This window comes from Oncorhynchus nerka, linkage group LG2, assembly GCF_034236695.1.
Source record: "Oncorhynchus nerka isolate Pitt River linkage group LG2, Oner_Uvic_2.0, whole genome shotgun sequence".
Lineage (NCBI taxonomy): Eukaryota > Metazoa > Chordata > Actinopteri > Salmoniformes > Salmonidae > Oncorhynchus > Oncorhynchus nerka.
Window position 1 is genome coordinate 17,458,410 of NC_088397.1, and position 21,883 is coordinate 17,480,292.

The 21,883-nt window shown below is 47.8% G+C and overlaps 1 protein-coding gene across 1 annotated transcript in view; it reads right to left on the reverse strand.

Moving 5' to 3' along the window:
- Positions 1–580: 580 nt before the first annotated feature.
- Positions 581–21,883, reverse strand: part of LOC115129893 (striated muscle preferentially expressed protein kinase-like) — a 61,048-nt gene continuing 39,745 nt past the window's right edge. The window contains 23 exon segments of the mRNA XM_065023890.1: positions 581–2,225; positions 2,877–3,026; positions 3,138–3,213; positions 3,360–3,583; positions 3,703–3,942; positions 4,127–4,321; positions 4,323–4,809; positions 4,981–5,145; positions 5,955–6,077; positions 12,001–12,168; positions 12,497–12,613; positions 12,767–12,910; positions 13,929–15,671; positions 15,674–16,000; positions 16,003–16,359; positions 16,362–16,487; positions 16,490–16,565; positions 16,684–16,795; positions 16,944–17,096; positions 17,372–17,398; positions 17,533–17,705; positions 19,526–19,603; positions 20,685–20,742. Coding sequence (XP_064879962.1) covers positions 1,997–2,225; positions 2,877–3,026; positions 3,138–3,213; positions 3,360–3,583; positions 3,703–3,942; positions 4,127–4,321; positions 4,323–4,809; positions 4,981–5,145; positions 5,955–6,077; positions 12,001–12,168; positions 12,497–12,613; positions 12,767–12,910; positions 13,929–15,671; positions 15,674–16,000; positions 16,003–16,359; positions 16,362–16,487; positions 16,490–16,565; positions 16,684–16,795; positions 16,944–17,096; positions 17,372–17,398; positions 17,533–17,705; positions 19,526–19,603; positions 20,685–20,742 — 5,548 coding nt within the window. The 3' untranslated portion in view covers positions 581–1,996.

Below are 21,883 nucleotides of genomic sequence, written 5' to 3' on the forward strand. Positions count from 1 at the left end.
TTTATGCCATACAACTATTTACGACTTCACAACTGGTAATTACCACCTTCCCACTTGCATATGAACGCATCATAAGTAACAAGGAAACAAAGATACATTTTCAAAATGGAACTTGAAACCTTTAAACGACAGAGAAGAAGCTGTCCACAACAGGTTTAAAGCACTACTCGCATTCTACTTCTACCTCGACAACAATCCTCTTTGCTGATTTGGGGACTTTTATTTTCGTCATAGCCTTCACTTTTAATTAACCTTTGTAGCTTGATTGACAGAAAATATTTAATACTTCATGCAAATAAATGTAATATTATATTCTCCTCTCTCGAACACTTTAAATTATATTCGCCCTGCGAATGTTTACAATTTACAGTAGTAGAATACATCAGTTGCTTTGCGTAGCCTACTATATGTACTCTGTAGAACTTTTTATATTCTCAAAGGAACGCCCATTTAGGGAACCCTTGAAACTGACGACGAGGGGAAAAGGATAGGGTGTGTCGTTCAAGTGCAAGCACTGTCGGGACAACCGCTTTAGTTCAATAGGAGTCCAGTTTAAAGGGAAGAATAATGAGAATACGTGTTTTGCAATTGTATCAATAGTTTATTACAGACTATTTCATAAAAACATTTTAAACATTTCCACATTATAAACACTGCAAATTAAAACATTTACAAATCTTCAACCATCCAAATTCATACAAAAAAAAGAAATACTGTATGTATGATGAAAAGTAATACATAAGAGTCTCTGTATACCAAAAAGGACTTTCTGTATATTTTTTCTTCTACCTATGTCCATTTTGTACAGTAGGCCTAATGGTAGACAAAAGTGCCCCAAAATTGTATGATATGAATAGTTCAATAAATTAACAGAACACATATTGCGTGTCATCTGTAAGTAAGCCATTAACATGGACAATACATTTACATGATAAAGTTTGTAAATTGACCCATTTTAGGCTAAATTGACTCACTAACAGACTGCTGGTCAAGCTAAGAGCAACCTGTCCAATCAACAGAACATACTGTAGAATGCTAGTCCGGCCATTGGCGCAGTGATGATGTTGATGAGGTGTGACAAATCCAATAGAAGACTATAGAATCTACATAATCAAAGTCTGACCGTTTTCATCAATGAAGTTGCACTATTATTCAACTTGAGCATCAACCACAGGACATCTGGTTGCTCCACTGAAGATACTCTACTATATTCACAGGTTTGTTATCTGTGTCTAGGAACAGTATAATCACAATGGTGAGCAATATTTTTGCACTGTTTTCATTGTATTTAGAAAATCACCCAAAAGAAGAAAAAAAAGCACACATGCAAATAAATTAACATGAAAAAGGTAAACAGGTCACATACAATTTCATGAACAAAAACGTTTTTATTTTTGGTTTTGCGTTTTTGAAATGTGTAAATAAATGCAACATAAATTAGCAGCATAAATGATGGTACATTCCCATAATCACCACCAAATATCAGGATGCAGAAATAAGGCTGTGCTCTAAAATCAAACTGACAAATATGTGTGTTCCAGGTTAATTGTATTGAATTCATTTTCCAAACCAAATGTCCTGTTTTATATATTTAAAAGTTCTACACACATTGCGATAGCAAGCTCGGAGTAGTACTAGCAGACAGTAAACCTGAAACAGAAACAAATCGTGCCAGGTCCAAAAACAAATGATAACTCAATATTTTGAAACTGTGGTATCCAACAACCCAACAACTGGATTCAAATCTCAGTTGATGAACTGTCCAAGATTAATTCTGTTATGTCTCAGTAGAATGAGACTCCATGCAGTCTGTGGGCTGGTGCAATGCTTATGGCTCTAATCTCCACTCCCATAACTTACTCAGGCACCGCCTCACTCTGTGGGGGATGAGGACTCAGAGTCCTCCCTCTATCATGGAGCCCACTGTTGTGCACCACACATCCCCCATACCTCCACCCTCTGGTGGCTAGTTAACACTGACATAAGTCATATGCCTTCACTTAGGTAGGTTTGGTGTGGTCGATGTGGTTGAAGAAGCTGAGCTGGAGTAGGAGCGTAGGAGGACCCTGTGTTTGGTGGCGACCTCGGTGCGACGTTGATGGTGCTCCCCCAGGAACTCCTTCAGCTTGGTAGTGGTGAAGGTGAGCGTCTGTCTCCTCAGCTTCATCAGGTACGAGTCCTGCAGCCATGCGTGGGTGAAACAGTCCTTGGTGCTCAGACGGGCCCTGCGTTGCAATAAAACACATTGTCCAATCAGGGATCAGAACACAGGAGTCCTGTACTGATCTAGGATCATGATACCACTTTTTTGTACTTCTTTTTTTTACCCCTTTTTCGTGGTTTCCAATTGGTAATTAGTCTTTTCTCATCGCTGCAACTCCCGTACGTACTCGGGAGAGGCAAAGGTCGAGAACCATGTGTCCTCTAAAACACAACCCAGTCAAGCCGTACTGCTTCTTGACACAATGCCCGCTTAAGATAGTCAGAAAGCCAGCCGCACCAATGTGTCGGAGGAAACACCGTACACCTGGCAACCGTGTCAGCGTGCACTGCGCCCGCCCCGCCACAGGAGTCACTAGAGCGTGATGGGACAAAAACATCCCTGCCGGCCAAACCCTCCCCTAACCTGGCGACACTGGGCAAATTGTACGCCACCCCATGGGTCTCCCGGGTTACGGCCGGCTGCAACAGAGCCTGGACTCGAACCAGGATATCTAGTGCAGTGGCCTTAGACCACTGCGCCACTCGGGAGGCTATGACCCCCCTTTCCATGTAATCTTATTCATTATGATTTAAAAGGCAAAAATGACCCTGGATCACTCCACTCCTGGTTTGTTAAATAAGATAATGATGTAGCTACTCTTTGAAGCACTCACCAGGCATAGCTACTCAGCATCTTCTTGAGGAACATCGAGGCACTTTGGGACACGTTGGGGTAGAGCTTGGTCGGGTCAAACTTGCCAATCTGGATTTTGGTCTCAGTCTGCTGTGGGTCTTTGTCCTGAAAGGGCAGCCTACCGCTAAGCCTGAACAAAAGTATCATAGACAATGAGAGTTCTGAGAGGAAAAAAATTAATTGCACAACTTCACAGACTTATGACAATAGTGACTATGAAATGAGTACGTTGTATATTTACATGACGTAGGTTAGAACCCCCAGGCTCCAGATGTCAGCTGGAGGGCCGACCACATCACCTTTCACCATCTCCGGAGCTTTTCACGCCAGCATAGAAGGAGCAGAGAGAGAGTTCAGAGGAAAGTAGTGATCAAGGTGATGATAACAGCTTATTATCCAAGATGTACTTGGCGTGTACCAGTTCCAGATTCCAGTGGGAAATTCAATAGTGGTACCAACTCACACATATACTCCAGGGTGCCCAGGCCGCTGTTGTATTGTTTGAGGGAGAGAGGGTTGAAGTTCTGCGCGCTGCCAAAGTCTACGATCTTGATGACATTGAGGTTGGTGACCATGACGTTGTCAGGCTTGATGTCTAGATGGAGGATGCGTCTGTTGTGGAGGTACTCCAAACCCTGAAGGAGTTGAACCAGGTAACACACCACGTCATCCTCCGAGTAACGGAACCTTAGCAGAAAATAGATTTATTCCACGGATATGTTGTAGAGCACAGCTGAGAGCAGTGTGCAAGTCTGTGTATGTGTGTGTGTGTGTGTGTGTGTGTGTGAGCATCATGCTCCACACACCTGTCTATAAGGCTGTGGAGCAGCTCCTTGCCAGTGCACTGCTCAGCCACCAGCACCAGGTAACGTGGGGTGACGTAGGCCTCGTGGAGGGTCATGACCTTGTCGTTGTGGAGAGACTTGAGGATCTCATATTCCTGCAGGATGGACTTCTTAGTCTCCTGGTCGTACGGAATGATCTTAGCCATGAAGACGTGTCCTGTGGCGTTCTCTCGACACTCCCGGACCACACCGAACCGCCCTCTGGCCAGACAGAGACAATACGGCAGTTTAGTCACTAAATAATGTGTGGTTAAACATGAAGCCAGTTTCCCTGACTGAAATTAACCATATAAGTAGTAGTAGTAGTAATAGCAATACTGTGTAGTGTAATAGTGTACTACTGTAGCTGTAGAAATATTGACCACATCTCTAACATCTCAGTCACCTGGCTTTCTCATCCAGGAAGGTGTAGGGCTTCTGTGGGACTCCCTGTCGTAGAGCTGTCTCACCTGGTTTGAGTGTGGTGTGGTCCCTAGGGGTCCCTCGAACAGGGGTGCCCCGCCCCTCCCCTATTGGGCTCAGACTGCTGAACTGGAGCACTTGGGGGGAGAAGGAGGGGGCCGGGAGGGGCTGGGGACCATACGGGCAGTGGCGTGTAGGTAGGAACGGATGCCATGACGGGCTTGGTGGGGGTGGAAGGAGGTGTAACGAGAGGGAGAGGGGGAGAGATGGGCGGGGTTTGGGTCATGGGTGGGACCACGTTGACAGGACTCTGGGGTTTGGGGAGGACGAAGGGAGGAGGTTTGACTACAGGCGGGGAGGGGAGAGTTGGAGGGGTGGTAGGGGTGACCGTCAGGTGTTCAGTTGGAGGGGTTGTGATGGCAGGGCTGGCGGGGGCCGAAGGTGTAGAGGGAGAGAGAGCTGCGGTGGGAGCAGGGAAGGTTAGAGACGTCTGTGTAAGGGAGGGTGAAGAGGGAGAGACAGTGGACACCGTTTTACCAGGAGGTTGCACTACTGCTGGTTTGACCTTTGGGATAACAGTCACTAAGGTGGTAGCTGCTGGGGCTGGGTGGGAGGGAGGTGAGGAGATTGTCTTCACAATGGCCACTGCTGGAGAGGACACACCTACTGCAAAGCAAACACATGTCTCTTCAATATCATATTATCATAACCATTCTGTGAAACAAATATGCAACAATACAGAAAAAACAGCAGAACTTTTTTTTACCGCCTCTTTTGACCCAATTTAACACAATTTACAGAATTTGAACCCCCTGTCCCAAAGGTGTGTTTCAGCACCTGTTGAGTCCAGGCTGACTTTGTCCGATGTGTTGCTGTAGGGTCCCTGTCCTGCCTTGTTGACGCAGGCCACTCTGAACCTAAAGGCGCCCCCTGGTGGCAGGTCTGTGACGTTGTAGTAACAGTCAGCCATTCCAGTCGCTATGATCAGCCAGTTGGCATCACCTGAAAGGAGAAAGAAAAGAATGCTTCATTTATATGATTGCCAATTGCGTTATGTTATATCAATATGGTCAAAAAGCCAATTTATATGTGTCACTTTGACTTTACACACCACTGTCATTTGTTGCAGTACTTATAATTCACACAAGGTGGAGATAGTGTTTCATGTTGATGGTGAAACAGACGAAGGTTATGTTTACAATATCAGCTGTACACTAAGGTGGTGTGGAGCCATAATTATCTGTCATAGTCACAACTCACACAGAGGAATAACAGAATAACATTCACATGGTAATGAGGAGATAGTGGGGCACAATCCAATGAACAAACACAGACAACAGCAACCATCCAAAGCCCAGCCTGGCAGTAACTGTGTGGTAATACAAGGTATGAAGCCATCCAATTCAATCAGTCCTGAAATCATATTAACATTCATGTCATTCCCACTTTGATACAATCCTAACGATGTAGAGGCTCTACAATGATTCACCGTATTATGAGACCATAATGACTTATAAAGCGTGATGAAATAGGGCTCATTAGCAGTCTATGTGGCCAGTTTGTACTGTGACTATTTGCCCAGTGTTTTAGTTGTTCACTGCACAGTAGTGTTTAAAGTGACAGCCAAAGGTGTTTCCTACCCAACCGCCAATAAGGGTAATACATTTGGGTGAAGTGGGCTGTAAAATAAATCAAACATTAATATTTGCTTGAGTTCATGGAGATGACTAGCCTGGAATCCAAATTGATATTCTCAGTGTCAATCGTGACATCAGTTTGAACTCCAGGCTAGGAGATGAATGTCAACCCACCTTCTGTCTTCCTCTCCAGAGAGTAGCTACAGGGGGGCTTGGTGTCAGCTGGTTTCCATAGCACCAGGGCTGTGTTGTTGTACGTCTGGGGAACCTCCGGGGTGCCTGGCCTTTTAGGGACACCTGGAGGGAGTGACAGAGGGGAGGAGGGTGGGGTGGAGGGGAGATGAAGGAGGGGTAGAGGGGAGATGAAGGAGGGGTGGGGGAGGGGAGAAGAAGGAGGGTGGGGGAGATGAAGGAGGGTAGAAGAAAAAGGAGGGGTAGAGGGGAGATGAAGGAGGGTAGAGGGGAGATGAAGGAGGGGTGAGAGGAGATGAAGGTTTAGGGGAGATGAAGGTAGGGTGGAGGGGAGATGAAGGTGGGGTGGAGGGGAGGGGTGAGGGGAGATGAAGGAGGGGTAGGGGGAGATGAAGGAGGGGTGAGGGGAGATGAAGAGATGAAGGAGGGGTAGAGGGGAGATGAAGGAGGGGAGAGGGGAGAAAAGGAGGGGTGAGGGGAGATGAAGGAGGGGTAGGAGGAGATGAAGGTGGGGTGTAGGGAGATGAAGGTAGGGTGGAGGGGAGATGAAGGTGGGGTGGAGATGAAGGAGATGAAGGAGGGGTAGAGGGGAGATGAAGGAGGGGTAGAGGGGAGATGAAGGTGGGGTGGAGGGGAGATGAAGATGGGGTGGAGGGGAGATGAAGAGGGGTAGAGGGGAGATGAAGGAGGGGTGGGGTGGAGGGGGAGATGATTGGGGTAGAGGGGAGATGAAAGTGGGTGTAGGGGAGGGAGATGAAGGTGGGGTGTGGGGAGATGAAGGTGGGGTGTAGGGGAGATGAAGGAGGGGTAGAGGGAGATGAAGTTAGGGTAGAGGGGAGATGAAAGTGGGGTGTAGGGGAGATGAAGGTGGGGTGGGGGAGGGGAGAAGAAGGTGGGGTGTGGGGAGGGGAGATGAAGGTGGGGTGTAGGAGAGATGAAGGAGGGAGATGGGAGGGATAGGGGGAGATGAAGGTGGGGTGTAGGGGGGAGATGAAGGTGGGGTGGGGGAGATGATGGTGGGGTGGAGGGAGATGAAGGTGGGGGAGATGAAGGGGGTGGAGGGATGAGATGGTGGGGTGGAGGGAGAAGGTGGGGTGGAGGGGATGAAGGAGGGGTTAAGGAGAGGGGAGGGAGATGGTAGAGGAGATGGGGGGTGAGGGGAGATGAAGTGGGGTGTGAAGGGGGTAGAGGGGAGGGGGTGTAGAGGGGAGATGAAGGTGGGGTGTGGGGAGATGGAGGGGTGAGGGGAGATGAAGGAGGGTGGGAAGGAGGGTAGAGGGGAGATGAAAGTGATGAGGGGTGTAGGGGAGGGGAGATGAAGGTGGGGTGTAGGGGAGAGGGGAGATGAAGGTGGGGTGTAGGGGAGATGAAGGTGGGGTGTAGGGGGAGATGAAGGTGGGGTGGAGGGAGATGAAGGAGGGAGAGATGAAAGTGGGGTGGAGGGGAGATGAAGGAGGGGTAGAGGGGGAGATGAAGGTTAAGGAGGGGTAGAGGGGAGATGAAGGAGGGGTGAGGGGAGAAAAGGTGAGATGAAGGAGGGGTAGAGGGGAGATGAAGGAGGGGTAGAGGGGAGATGAAGGTGGGGTGTAGGGGAGATGAAGGTAGGGTGGAGGGGAGATGAAGGTGGGGTGGAGGGGAGATGAAGATGGGGATGGAGGGAGATGAAGGAGGGGTAGAGGGGAGATGAAGAGGGGGGTAGAGGGGAGATGAAGGGGGGTAGGGGGAGATGAAGTTGGGGTAGAGGGGAGATGAAAGTGGGTGTAGGGGAGGGGAGATGAAGGTGGGGTGTGGGGAGATGAAGGAGGGGTGTAGGGAGATGAAGGTGGGGTAGGGGAGATGGAGGGGGAGATGAAGGTGGGGTGGAGGGGAGAAGAAGGTGGGGTGTAGGGGAGGGAGATGGGGAGATGAAGGTGGGGTGTAGGGGAGATGAAGGAGGGTAGAGGGAGATGAAGGTGGGGTGTAGGGGAGATGAAGGTGGGGTGTAGGGGAGATGATGGTGGGGTGGAGGGGAGATGAAGGTGGGTGCAGGGAGATGAAGGTGGGGTGGAGGGGAGATGAAGGAGGGTAGAGGGGAGATGAAAGTGGGGTGTGGGGAGATGAAAGTGGGGTGGAGGGGAGATGAAGGAGGGGTGAGGGGAGATGAAGGAGGGGTAGAGGGGAGATTAAGGAGGGGTGAGGGGTAGGGGAGAAAAAGAGTGGTAGAGGGGAGATGAAGGAGGGTAGAGGGGAGATGAAGAAGGGGTAGAGAGGAGATGGGTGGGGTGTAGGGGAGATGAAGGTAGGGTGGAGGGGAGATGAAGGTGGGGTGGAGATGAAGGAGGGGTAGAGGGGAGATGAAGGTGGATGAAGGAGGGGTAGAGGGAGATGAAGGTGGAGGGGAGATGAAGATGGGGTGGAGGGAGATGAAGGAGGGGTGGGGGAGATGAAGAGGTGTAGGGGAGATGAAGGAGAGGTGAGGGAGATGAAGTTAGGGTAGAGGGGAGATGAAAGTGGGGTGTAGGGGAGATGAAGGTGGGTGGGGGGGAGGGAGAAGAAGGTGGGGTGTAGGGAGGGGAGATGAAGGTGGGGTGTAGGGGGATGAAGGTGGGTGTAGGGGAGATGAAGGAGGGGTAGAGGGAGATGAAGGTGGGGTGTAGGGGAGATGAAGGAGGGGTAGAGGGGAGATGAAGGTGGGGTGTAGGGGAGATGAAGGTGGGGTGTAGAGATGAAGGAGGGGTAGAGGGGAGATGAAGGTGGGGTGTAGGGGAGATGAAGGTGGGGTGTAGGGGAGATGAGGTGGGGTGGAGGGGAGATGAAGGTGAAGATGAAGGTGGGGTGGAGGGGAGATGAAGGAGGGGTAGAGGGGAGATGGAGGGGAGATGAAGGTGTGGTGTGGGGGAGATGAAAGTGGGGTAGAGGGGAGATGAAGAAGGGGTAGGGGGAGATGAAGTGGGGGTAGAGGGGAGATAAAGTTGGGGTAGAGGGGAGATGAAAGTGGGTGTAGGGAGGGAGATGAAGGGGGAGATGAAGGTGGGGTGTAGGGGAGATGAAGGAGGGGTGAAGATGAAAGTGGGGTGTGGGGGAGATGAAAGTGGGGTGGAGGGGAGATGAAGGAGGGGTAGGGGGAGATGAAGGAGGGGTAGAGGGGAGATTAAGGAGGGGTAGAGGGGAGATTAAGGAGGGGTAGAGGGGAGAAAAGGAGTGGAGAGGGAGATGAAGGAGGGTAGGGGGAGATGAAGGAGGGGTGGAGGAGATGAAGGTGGGGTGGAGGGGAGATGAAGGTAGGGTGGAGGGAGATGGGGGGTGGAGATGAAGGAGGGGTAGAGGGGAGATGAAGTGGGGTAGAGGGGAGATGAAGGAGGGGTAGAGAGATGAAGGTGGGGTGGAGGGAGATGAAGATGGGGTGGAGGGGAGATGAAGATGGGGTGGAGGGAGATGAAGGAGGGGTAGGAGGGAGATGAAGTGGGGGTAGAGGAGATGAAGTTGGGGTAGAGGGGAGATGAAAGTGGGTGTAGGGAGGGGAGATGAAGGTGGGGTGTGGGGAGATGAAGGTGGGGATGTAGGGGAGATGAAGGAGGGTAGAGGGGAGATGAAGGTGGGGTGTAGGGGAGATGAAGGTGGGGTGTAGGGGAGATGACAGGGAGATGAAGGTGGGTGCAGGGGAGATGAAGGTGGGGTGGAGGGGAGATGAAGGAGGGGTGAGGGGAGATGAAAGTGGGGTGTGGGGGAGATGAAAGTTTGGGTAGAGGGGAGATGAAGGAGGGGTAGAGGGGAGATTAAGGAGGGTTAGAGGGGAGATGACGGTGGGGTGGGGGAGATGAAAGTGGGGTAGAGGGGAGATGAAGAAGGGGTAGAGGGGAGATTAAGGAGGGGTAGAGGGGAGATTAAGGAGGGTTAGAGGGGAGATGACGGTGGGGTGGAGGGGAGATGAAGGTGGGGTGGGGAGATGAAAGTGGGGTAGAGGGAGATGAAGAAGGGGTAGAGGGGAGATGAAGAAGGGGTAGAGGGGAGATTAAGGAGGGTTAGAGGGGAGATGACAGTGGGGTGGAGGGAGATGAAGGTGGGGTGGAGGGGAGATGAAGAAGGGGTAGAGGGGAGATTAAGGAGGGTTAGAGGGGAGATGAAGGTGGGGTGGAGGGGAGATGAAGGTGGGGTGTGGGGAGATGAAAGGGGGTAGAGGGGAGATGAAGAAGGGGTAGAGGGGAGATGAAGAAGGGGTAGAGGGGAGATTAAGGCGGGTTAGAGGGGAGATGACAGTGGGGTGGAGGGGAGATGAAGAAGGGGTAGAGGGGAGATTAAGGAGGGTTAGAGGGGAGATGACGGTGGGGTGGGGGAGATGAAAGTGGGGTGGGGGAGATGAAAGTGGGGTAGAGGGGAGATGAAGAAGGGGTAGAGGGGAGATTAAGGAGGGTTAGAGGGGAGATGACGGTGGGGTGGAGGGGAGATGAGGTGGGGTGGAGGGAGATGAAGAAGGGGTAGAGGGGAGATTAAGGAGGGTTAGAGGGGAGATGACGGTGGGGTGTGGGGAGATGAAAGTGGGGTGTGGGGGAGATGAAAGTGGGGTGGAGGGGAGATGAAGGAGGGGTAGAGGGGAGATGAAGGAGGGGTGGGGTGGAGGGGAGATGAAGGAGGGGTAGAGGGGAGATGAAGGAGGGGTAGAGGCGAGATTAAGGAGGAAGAGGGGAGATGACCAGGGGAGATGAAGGGTTAGGAGCAGAAGTTAATGGGTTTGGAGGGGAAAGTTTGAGTTGTCACATATTTTGATGGGTTAGGGTGTTACAGATGGGGAGGTTTGGGGATGGGGAGAGTTTGGATGGGGTGGGGTGTCACAGAGTGGAAGGATGGAGATATCCAATTGAAAGAGGAGAAACCACAGAGGACAGAGAGATGGGTTTGAGCATTTTTTTTACGCAAACCATACACAGCACTAATAGGTTTTCACCCTGATATGATGATAGATTTTAATGAAGGCTGCCCACCACTGAGACTGATCGAGCCAAGGCCTCAGACCTCAGACAAGATGAGCAGTCTGGGGAATCTCTCAGCCAACAGATTGATGACAAATGGAGACAGATAGCATCAGCAGACGGGATTAGTAATGCAGACGCTCACACAATGTCCCCAGAGCAATACAATTTGAAGCTGTGAAAATCGAACTGAAATGTAGCGCATTGAGTCTGACACCTGAAGAAGAGAGAGAGGCCATCAAGTGTCTGGAGTCACCTAGTTATGTCGCTTTGCTGATGGATATTTGACATTTGTATTGATATTGTTATTTATAGCCTGCTGTCTGGACAAGAACCAACATATGCTAAATCATAATTTGACCATCCTGTTGTTGCAGGAACTAAAAAAACTTCTAAAGTTTGTAATTTCCACTTTAAAATGTCAGACTTTATTTGCCTTAACGAAAAATGTATCAACCCCTACAAAGAAATAATAATAATTATAATCCACAAAATAACTCACATTTCCTGTTGCTGCAGGATTATTTTCCTGCTGTGAAAAACTGGGTCAAATTAAGATCCGGAATCTGTAGTAGCTAGATGGACTGTCTGAGTGACAGTTGATTATTTGATTCTAACACATTGGATTCCAACCTGGGAGCGCATCTTTCTTTTTGTAATAAGCAGCACTCTCCTCTTGGAATGATTAGAAAGAGGTTGTAAATTCAAGGCAAAAAGCCCTTTGTTTAATCAGCCGTAAACCACATTAATATTTATGCCCATGTCATTAATATGCATTGCATTCACACTGGAACACAAATCCTATTACCTAAACCTTTCAAGGTTCATCACATCGTAAAGATTAATAATAAATGTTTTTGCTTAGAATGAAGGGCAAATACCCCTTTCTGGATTCAGTGTAAATGTCATGTTTACACTAAAGGTTTTAGATGCAATTCAAATCCAACAGATTTGACAGGCCCATGATATTAGAATATCACGTGAAGATAACGGCTTCAAAAAATGGCTATTTTCCTGTTTCTCCACAAATCTAAACGACTATTGTCATATAATAACATTTTCCTGTATAACATGTTACTCACAGGCCAGGGACAGTGTGCAGGAGCTGGTGACGCTGGCTAAGGGGTTACTGGCCACACACTCATAGAGCCCTGCGTCCCTCCTGCTGGTCTTCATGATCGTAACGAGCTGCCTGCCGTCTGGACAGGAGATCAGACTCATCCTGTCGTCCATCTCCAGTGGTCTCTTATCTGTGGACAAGTAAACCCATCAACAATAACAATTACAGTGGCATCCTGTAAAGTAATGTGTCATTTTACAGTCCTATTTCAAAAGGTGTTTATCTAGGATTCGATGAGAAACTTTATGGAAATAATGAGCAATCTCTAACATCAACACAAGTTTAGGAAGTCGTGCTCACACAGGGCACCATGTAAGTATGAGCTATGATGGGTTATGACAATATATCATCCCTTCACAGGCAACGACCAACGTTTCAGCAGCAGCTCCTACGGTAAAGCTTTATTAGACAGCGCTGTTGCAAAGAGTGTTGTGTCTGTCAGCTCTATGAGTTCTTACCTTTAGTCCAGCTGATTTGTGGGTGGGGGCTGCCAGCCGGGAGGCAGCTAAGAGTGACAGGGTCACCCTCCAGTAAGACGTGGTCCCTCAGCTTGATGAGGAACACAGGAGGGAAGTCTGGGAAAAACAAGGGTGTGACTTAATAATATTATTGAACACTGAGAATGAATTTAGAATGTAAAAGCAGTGTGCAGCTTTCATTGCCAAACTCCAACTCTGTATGCACATTCAACATAAAGGCAACTGGTTGCTGAATTTAGCAGACAGTACTAGAGGAAGTGCGGGAGTATTGCAGGCTGCCTGATGAACCCTCATCTTTGGCTGAGGGAAGGTCAGTCTGAGAGGGGGTCTTATCCTTCCTGCTCCTGCCCAGACCCCACCTGTCCCACCGCGACCGCCTGTCAGTCTCTGGAGCTGTGGAGGACACGACATAATGGCAAACAGCTGAGACAGACGAACCTGAGGAGGTGAGCTAATATCTCCAGTATCTATGCTGCAATAGTTTATGTGCCTGGGGGCTAGTGTCAGTCTGTTCTATCTGGTGTAATTATCCTGTCTTATCTGGTGCCCTTTGATCTTATGTGTGCTCTCTCTAATTCCCCCATCTCTCTCTCTCTATCCCTCTCCCTCTCCTCTCCCTCTCCCTCTCCTCACTCTCACTCACTCACTCACTCACTCACTCACTCACTCACTCACTCACTCACTCACTCACTCACTCACTCACTCTCCCCTCCCGTAGGACCTGAGACCTAGGACCATGCCTCAGAACTACCTGGCCTGATGACTCCTGGCTTTCCCCGTCCCCAGTCCACCTGATTGTGCTGCTGATCCAGGACCTGCTATTTTGACCCTCTCTCCCCCACCACTTGCTGTCTCGACGTCTGAATGATTGACTATGAAAAGCCAACTGACATTTACTCCTGAGGTGCTGACCTGTTGCACCCTATATAACCACAGTGATTACTATTTGACCCTGCTGGTGATCTTTGAACATGTTGAAGAAAGATCTGGCCTTAATAGCCATGTACTCTTACAGTTTTAGAAAAAAATAATGCTTTTACCAGTCTTAGAACAAATTCTTATTTTCAATGACGGGGGTTAACTGCCTGTTCAGGGGCAGAACCCCATGTCAGGAGAACCCTTTGAAGACACCCTTTTTGGTTCCAGGTAGAACCCTTTCCCGAGAGGTTTTTACATGAAACCCAAAATAGTTCTAATTGGAACCAAAAAGGGTTCTTCAAAGGCTTCTCCTATGGGGACAGCCTAAGAAACCTTTGGGAATCCTTTTTTCTGAGATTGTATAATCTACACCCGGCATAGCCAGAAGAGGACTGATGTAAAAAGGGCTTTATAAATACATTTGATTGATATTTGATGGAAATTGCCAATGCCATCTTAGCCAGTATAATATATCAAGATACATATTACTTACTGAGCGACTTTTGACTTTTTGACTTTTCGGAATGAAGGCTTGATGCAGACCCAATGGATTCCTTGGATACTTTGGATTCTTTGTTTGTCTGTTTGGCTAGCTGATTCTCTGGGATCCCCATCTCTTTGAGACCTCTTCCCTCGGACTGGGAATGTCGATGACGGGAAAACAGTGGAGTTTTCTTTCCCTCTGGCTTCTCTTCCTCCATCTCTTTTCTATCCTCTGACTGGCTTCGGACTTTCCCAGAAATTCCTGCCACCTTGTTCTCAAACTTCTTCCTCATCGCCAAGACTGGGGAATCGCTGACCTTCTTAAAATCCTTTTCTTCTGCATCTTTCCGACTTTTCTCTTCCTCCACGCGTCGCTTGGCCTCTTTCTCCTCCTTCCTTTCCTCTGACTTGCTCCTCAAACTGGCTGAGATACCCGCTACTTTGTTCTCAAACTTCCGCCGCATGGCGAAGACAGACGACTCCTCCATCTTTTTGCGTTCTCTCACCTCCTGCTCTCTCCGAGCCTCTATATTGTCCAGCTCTGTCGTGTCCAGACTCTTACTGCGGCCAATGGCCCAGGACACCCTGCGCTTACTGGCCGCAGGCTCAGTCTCCTTTGACTTCTCCTCCTTTTTATCTATGGATGGGGTCCTCTTGGTGCGCATGGAAAACCGTCCAATGATGCCCAGGGACCCTGTGTCTCTCTCCACCTCCCTCAAGTCCTGGACGGACTTGGACTTCTCCTGCAATCCTTGGGGCTCCATCTCCAGTGGAGCCCCCAGACGCCCCGGCCGGTATACCTCCTCACCCTCGCCTGTCTTATGGGGAAGGGTCGGGGACTTCTCTTCTGTTTTGGTCCTGATAAGTCTCTGGAGCCCACGGGTAAGGGATGACTCACGCTTCTTGAACCTGGATTCAAAGACTTCCTCCGAGTCAATGTCCTTGATGTCTGTTCTGAGGGGCGTGGTAGGTTGGCGTGGGGTTGTGGGGCGGACTGGGACCGTAGACGAGCTAGTCGAGATGGTTGGGCTTGTTGGGCGTTCGGTGGCCACCTTAGCGAAGACGGCAGGGTGTTCAGGAAATGTGGGGCTAGGTGTAGATTGAGATCTCTGGCTGCTGTCAGGTTTTCCAGATGGTACTACAATAGTTTGCATCACGTTGGCATACGCAGACATTTTTCCTGTAGGAGTAACCCCTGGAGAATCACAACCTTTTGCTTTCACCTCTTCTTTCTTTAACTCTATCTCCTGCTTCTCTTTCTGTTCATCTTCCTCAGTATCCTCCTCCTCTATGACAATCACAGGAGCTAACACAGTAGGAGACCTGCCCTGGGAAATCTCCCTCTTCGACTCGTGTCTATCAACCCTCTCCTGTGCTTTGGTCCTTCTCTCCATCTCTTCATCTCTTTCAGAAGTCTCCTCAGACTTGCTCTTCTTCTTCTCCTCTGGCTCTTCCCTCACTCGTTGGTCCTCTTTGGCTAAGGTGGGCTGTATGGAGGAGGAGGGCCCATGAGAGTAAGGTCTGGAATCCAGCCTGGTCTGCTCCGTAATTGCTGATATGGAAGTGGCCTCCTGGAGGTCTTTTCCCTGTGCGTTCCTCTCAATGCCCTGGGTCCTTTCAGCACTCTCTCTCCTCTCAGTGCTCTGGCTAGATGTGCTAGTGGGGATCTCTAAGGGGGCTCCAAACTGCCGGTGTAGGGGCATGGGCTCCGAGTCTCCCTGACTGAAAGAGGAACTCTTCTGGAACATTTTGATTTGGATGTGTCCTCCACTGCACATTCGGTAGATGCTGCTCTGGCCAGCGACCGCTCTGGCGCCCCCACCCTGGATCTCCTCAAGTGTCGGTCCAGGGATGAGGTTCGCCTCTCCTCGTCCATTCCTAGGGTCTCCAGCAGGGGACCTCGCAGGCCACTTTTGCTGTTGCCTCCCCTCAGCAGCCTCTGTCTCATCAGCTCCAGTTTGAGGGCATAGTCCTCCTGGCTCATCTTAGTCGCCCCAGGGCTGGGGCTCCGATTTGGTAGCTCCATGGAAACTGCCTTTTTAAGGCTTTTTTCGCCATTGTCTTCCTTGCCCTCCTCCACAGCCCCTCCTCTGGCTCAATGTGGAGAAGCAGGGCCGAGTCAGCTGAACTGCCCCTCCTCATCGTCGCTCTCCGGGACTTCGTCTGAGTGTCATCCTCCTCCACACTTGAGCCCTTCTTCAGGGGGACTCTCTTCATTTTCACTGCAGTCTTCTCCTCTTCCGAAGACCCGCCATCTTCCTCGGTTGTTACCCTTTTTCTCGTTCCTCTGCTTCTTCCTAATTCCTTGGCCTCCTTTTTGGACACCACCTCCTCTATGGGCTGTTCCCTGTGCCGGGTTAACCACGCCCCTTCCACTGTCCCATTGTCCCTGGAAGGCAGTCCTGTGACATCCTCGTCACCTGGTATCTCGTTGAGGGAACCCTGGAGCTGGAGAAGACCATGGATAGAGGCATGGGGATGAAGGGGAGTTCGTCCACATCTTCGTCCGAATCAGAGGATGAGGAGGGTGGGGGCGATCCCTCTTTGAGGTGACGGGCCACAGCGATGAGATGTGGTTGGACGAGTCGTTGAGAAGCTCAGGGATGGAGCGCATCACCATCTTGGATTTATAGCTGATGAGGGAACGCTGGGTAGAGATAGGGAAAAAAGGGGACGTGTTAAAGGAGTAATTTGGAAGGTACTTAGAGGGATTCATTGAAGTGCATTAATCAATGTACTACTTACAGAAATAATGAATGTCTTACCTGCCAACGTCTTCGAGATAAGACCTGTTTTAGGATCGCTGTGTTGATGCTCTTGTCTTTTATTGAAGTCTTGAACCAGGGGTGTCGAAGGCTCTCTGTAGCGTTAGGCCTCCTGAGAGTAAAACATCACACGGTCCCAAACACTTCTTTTCTGGTCTTATTTTCTGGTCTTATTTTGTGTTGAAATGGTTTGTATTCCTAATATAAGGGAATTCATTACAATCAATTTATACCAAGGCATTATCATCAATAACACTCACAGTCTGTCAGCCACCAGCAGTTTGATGACGAATCCCTTGGCCTCTCTACAGAGGTCAGCAAACATACTCTCCTCAAATGCCACATTTTGGTTCCTGATGTTGAGGACGGTGCATCTGTCGTTCTCCCCAGCAAAAGGAGACACACCAGTCAGGCTAGAAGGGAAATATGTTATGTTGATAGTCTTTACTGAGACTGTTTCACTTGTTGTCAAATCCATTTTAAGTGGGCTAATTGAAGCCTGTGGCAATATGCAAAAATATCCAGGTGATATGCATTGGTGTTTTGCTTACTGAGTTATAGAGTGTGGCGAAAAATTACATTTCAAGATTGACAGAAATGTAATGCAAAAGGTGTATTGAATTCTAAGAATATCTCGACCAGAGACATTTATCATGTTCTTAGTCCAACCAGAACCTTAACCACTCACCATAGGTAAGTGATAACCCCAATAGGCCTGTGAAGAGAGAGAGGAGACAAATGACTTTCAGAGGGCAAGATGAAGGAGAGAGGGAGAGAGCGATAAAATCATGATTAATCAGGAAATTGATTAAAGGAGTCTCCAGCCCCCTCCCCCGACCAGGTGCTCACCAGATGTCTGTTGCCTTGGAGACTGGCGTTTGGTTAACGATCTCCGGAGCAACAAATTCCGGAGTGCCGTATTTGCAGTAGTGGGCTTCATTGGTCCCCAGCTTGACGGCATTGCCAAAGTCACAGATGCGGATCTTGTCACTGTGTCTGCCTGCCATGAGGATGTTCTCAGGCTGGGTGGGTTGGATGAAAACAGGGAATTATTAAGAACATAAGATAGGTTTCCGTCCAATCGGCAACAGATTTTCATGCTAATATTCTAAAATACAAATAAAATGTACATTAGAGACTCTGTTATTTGATCTATGTAAACTATGACTTGATTTGTGTAATGTTATTCATTTTAGTGTACATGTTTTGAGTGAGGAAAATACATTGGTTTCTGAGTCGTATGTATTCTTGGGTTTGAAATATTCTTTCCTTGTTATATTAAGTAAGTTGATAATTGCAGAAGTATCTTTTTCCACATTTTGTTACGTTACGGCCTTATTCTAAAATGGATTAAATAAAAATTAAAAACTCAGCAATCTACACACCATACTCCATAATGACAAAGCAAAAAAAGGCTTTTAGAATTTGTAAAAATCAGAAATACTTTATCTACATAAGTATTCAGAGCCTTTGCAATGAGACTCGAAATTGAGCTCAGGTCCATCCCATTTCCATTGATCATTCCTGAGATGTTTCTACAACTTGATTAGAGTCAACCTGTGGTAAATTCAATTGAATGGACATGATTTGGAAAGGCAAATAAGGTCCCACAGTTGAAAGTGCATGTCAGAGCAAAAACCAAGCCATGAGGTCGAAGAATTTGTCTGTAGAGCTTCGACACAGGATTGTGTCAAGCCACAAATCTGGGAAGGGTACCAAAAAATTTCTGCAGCATCGAAGGTCCCCAAGAACACAGTGGCCTCCATCATTCTTAAATGGAAGTTTGAAACCACCAAGACTCTACCTAGAGCTGTCCGCCCGGTCAAACTGAGCAATCGGGGGAGAAGGGCATTGGTCTGGGAGGTGACAAAGAACCCGATGGTCACTCTGACAAAGCTCTAGACTTCCTCTATGGAGATGGGAAAACCTTTCAGAAGGACAAAAATCTCTGCAGCACTCCACTAATCCGGCCTTTATGGTAGAGTGGCCAGACTGAAGCTATTCCTCAGTAAAAGGCACATGACAGCCCGCTTGAAGTTTGCCAAAAGGCACCTAAAGACTCTCAGGCCACGAGAAACAGATTTTCTGGTCTGATGAAACCAAAATTGAACTGTTTGGCCTGAATGCCAAGCGTCACATCTGGAGGAACCTGGCACCATCCCTACGGTGAAGCATGGGTGTTGGCAGCAACATGCTGTGGGGATGTTTTTCAGTGGCAGGGACTGGGAGACTAGTCAAAATTGAGGCAAAGATGAATGGAGCAAAGTACAGAGAGATCCTTGATGAAAACCTGCTCCAGAGCACTCAGGACCTCAGACTGGGGAAAAGGTTCACCTTCCAACAGGACAACGACCCTAAGCACACAGCCAAGACAACGCAGGAGTGGCTTCAGGACAAGTTTCTGAATGTCCTTGAGTGGCCCAGCCAGAGCCCGGACTTGAACCGATCGAACATCTCTGGAGAGACCTGCAAGTAGCTGTGCATCAACCCTCCCCATCCAACCTGACAGACCTTGAGAGGATCTGCAGAAAGGACTGGGGAAACTCCCCAAATACAGGTGTGCCAAGTTTGTATCTTGTAGCTTCATACCCAAGGAGACTCAAGGCTATAATCACTGCCAAGGTTTTTAATATTTAATACATTTGCAAAAATGTCTGGATTCCTGTTTTTGCCTCATCATTATGGGGTATTGTGTGTAAAAAAAAAACATTTTAGAATAAGGCTGTAACATAACAAAATGTGGAAAATGTTGAGGGGTCTGAGTACTTTCCGAATGCACTGTGTAATAGCTTGTGATTAAAGTACTGTATTTGTCCCTTGCACGGTTGGGAATCTGATATACCTTGATGTCAAGATGAGCAATGTCTTTCTGGTGAAGGTAGCTGACCCCTTCAAGCACCTGCTGAATACTGGACCGGATCTGCAGCACAGAATATCTCCTTTAACACATTTGACATTCTATATTCTACATTCTACATTCTATATTTTACATTCTACACTGAACAAAAATATAAACACAACATGTAAAGTGTTGGTCCCATGTTTCATGAGCTGAAATAAAAGATCCCAGAAATCTTATTTACTCACAAAAAGCTTATTTCTCTCAAATGTTGTGCACATATTTGTTTACATCCCTGTTAGTGAGCATTTCTCCTTGGCCAAGATAATCCCTCCACCTGACAGGTGTGGCATATCAAGAAGCTGATTAAACAGCATGATCATTACACAGGTGAACCTTGTACCGCGGACAATAAAAGGCCTCTCTAAAATGTGCAGTTTTGTCACACAATGCCACAGATGTCTCATGTTTTGAGGGAGCGAGCAATTGGCATGCTGACTGCAGGAATGTCCAACAGAGCTTTTGACAGAGAATTCAATGTTCATTTCTCTACCATAAGTCGCCTCCAACGTTGTTTTAGAGAATTTGGCAGTACGTCCAACCGGCCTCACAACCAAGTGTAACCACGCTAGCCCAGGACCTCCACATCTGGCTTCTTCACCTGCGTGATTGTCTGAGACCAGCCACCCGGACAGCTGATGAAACTGAGGAGTATTTCTGTCTGTAATAAAACCATTTAGTGGGGAAAAACTATATCTGTTTGACTGGGTCTGGCTCCCAGTGGGTGGGCCTGGCTCCCAAGTGAGTGGGCCTATGAAATCCATAGATTAGGGCCTAATTTATTTATTTTGATTGCCTGATTTCCTTATATGAACTGTAACTCAGTAAAATTGTTGAAATTGTCACATATTGCGTTCCTATTTTTGTTCAGTATATATTCTACATTCTACAATCTACAGTCTAAATTATACATTCTACATTATATATTCTATATTCGACATTCTACTTTCTGTTTTCTACATTCTTGTATGCGCAACATGTAAAAAAAATATTTGACTGAATTTCACTATCTTTTAGATAAAGATAATTGAGTCGTTCTTGGTTGATTTTTCCATACAATCCAAAGCACACTCAAACATAAGGCCAACAGGCCAAGGCAAACCTCGGACTCCATGACAGTAGTCTTCTTGGTCAGTCGGTCCAGAAGTTCCTCATGGCATCTTCACACAGCAGTTAAGGAGAATAGAGGAATAGTGTGTAATAACCATAGAGATAGATAGAGGACTCTGGTGCCCAATATCCCATTTTATCATGGGCAGCGCCATTGAGGACTTTCACCATTTTGAAGTAATCAACTGGGTGGGACTTCCTATGGGTTAAGGAAGGATCACATGATTCAATTTGTGTCATCAGAAGGGATCAGCCAATGAATTATACTCGTGAGCAAACAACACAGTACAGGTGGCACTATACACAATTTCAGTTTGTTCACCAACTCATAGACGTAGTAGAAGGTGGACTACTTCAAAATGGAGATGGCCTCAATGGCGTTGCACATGCTCTCACAGGCGCCATCATGAGACAGATACAATGATGCAATGTCTATATAAGTCTATGGTGATAACCTTATCGCGATAGTCCAAGTGGGAGGCAAATGACATTTTTTATAATAAATGAACCAAACTCCCACACATGGTGTCTCCTGGTAATGAAACCAATCTGTGATGAGTCAGGAGAAAGTAGCGCTTCGGTTCAGTCATGCCTCCAGGGGAGCAGAAAGGACATTGAGATTAATGCTATGCAGCAGTTCTCTCTCATACACACAGTGGGAAGAAGGTGGGAAGAAGGCTCTTGGCTCTGGAATGTTCATGGAGAGGATTTTATGCAAAGACGTTGGATCAATGCCATATTTTGATCCATATTGGATCTAGCTGTAAACAAAAATGAATATAATTTGAAAACAAACAATTCTAGGAACCTCGATGTTGGTTTCTGGTTGAAATCTGGGCTAAATTAAGTACATTGATGGCTTTAGTTTTTGATGCAATATACATAGATGAGATATGTTAGATTAACAGGGAAAGAACCTTGTCGCAACCAATACAATCTCAGAAGATATGTTACATTCAAAATGTTCATCTCTTGTAATGTGGCTTCTTCCATGCTGACCAGACTGCCCACTGTGGTGCGCGAGCATGGCAAAATAAATGTACACCAACATGTTATTCAATCATTTCATCCAAACTGCTCGCGAGCGTCTGTGTATCCAGGCGCTAAAATAGTTTTATTTTAGACACGTGACGCGCTGCAAGTCCCGCCTCTCCATACTACTCATTGGTTTTTACAAACATATACCCACAT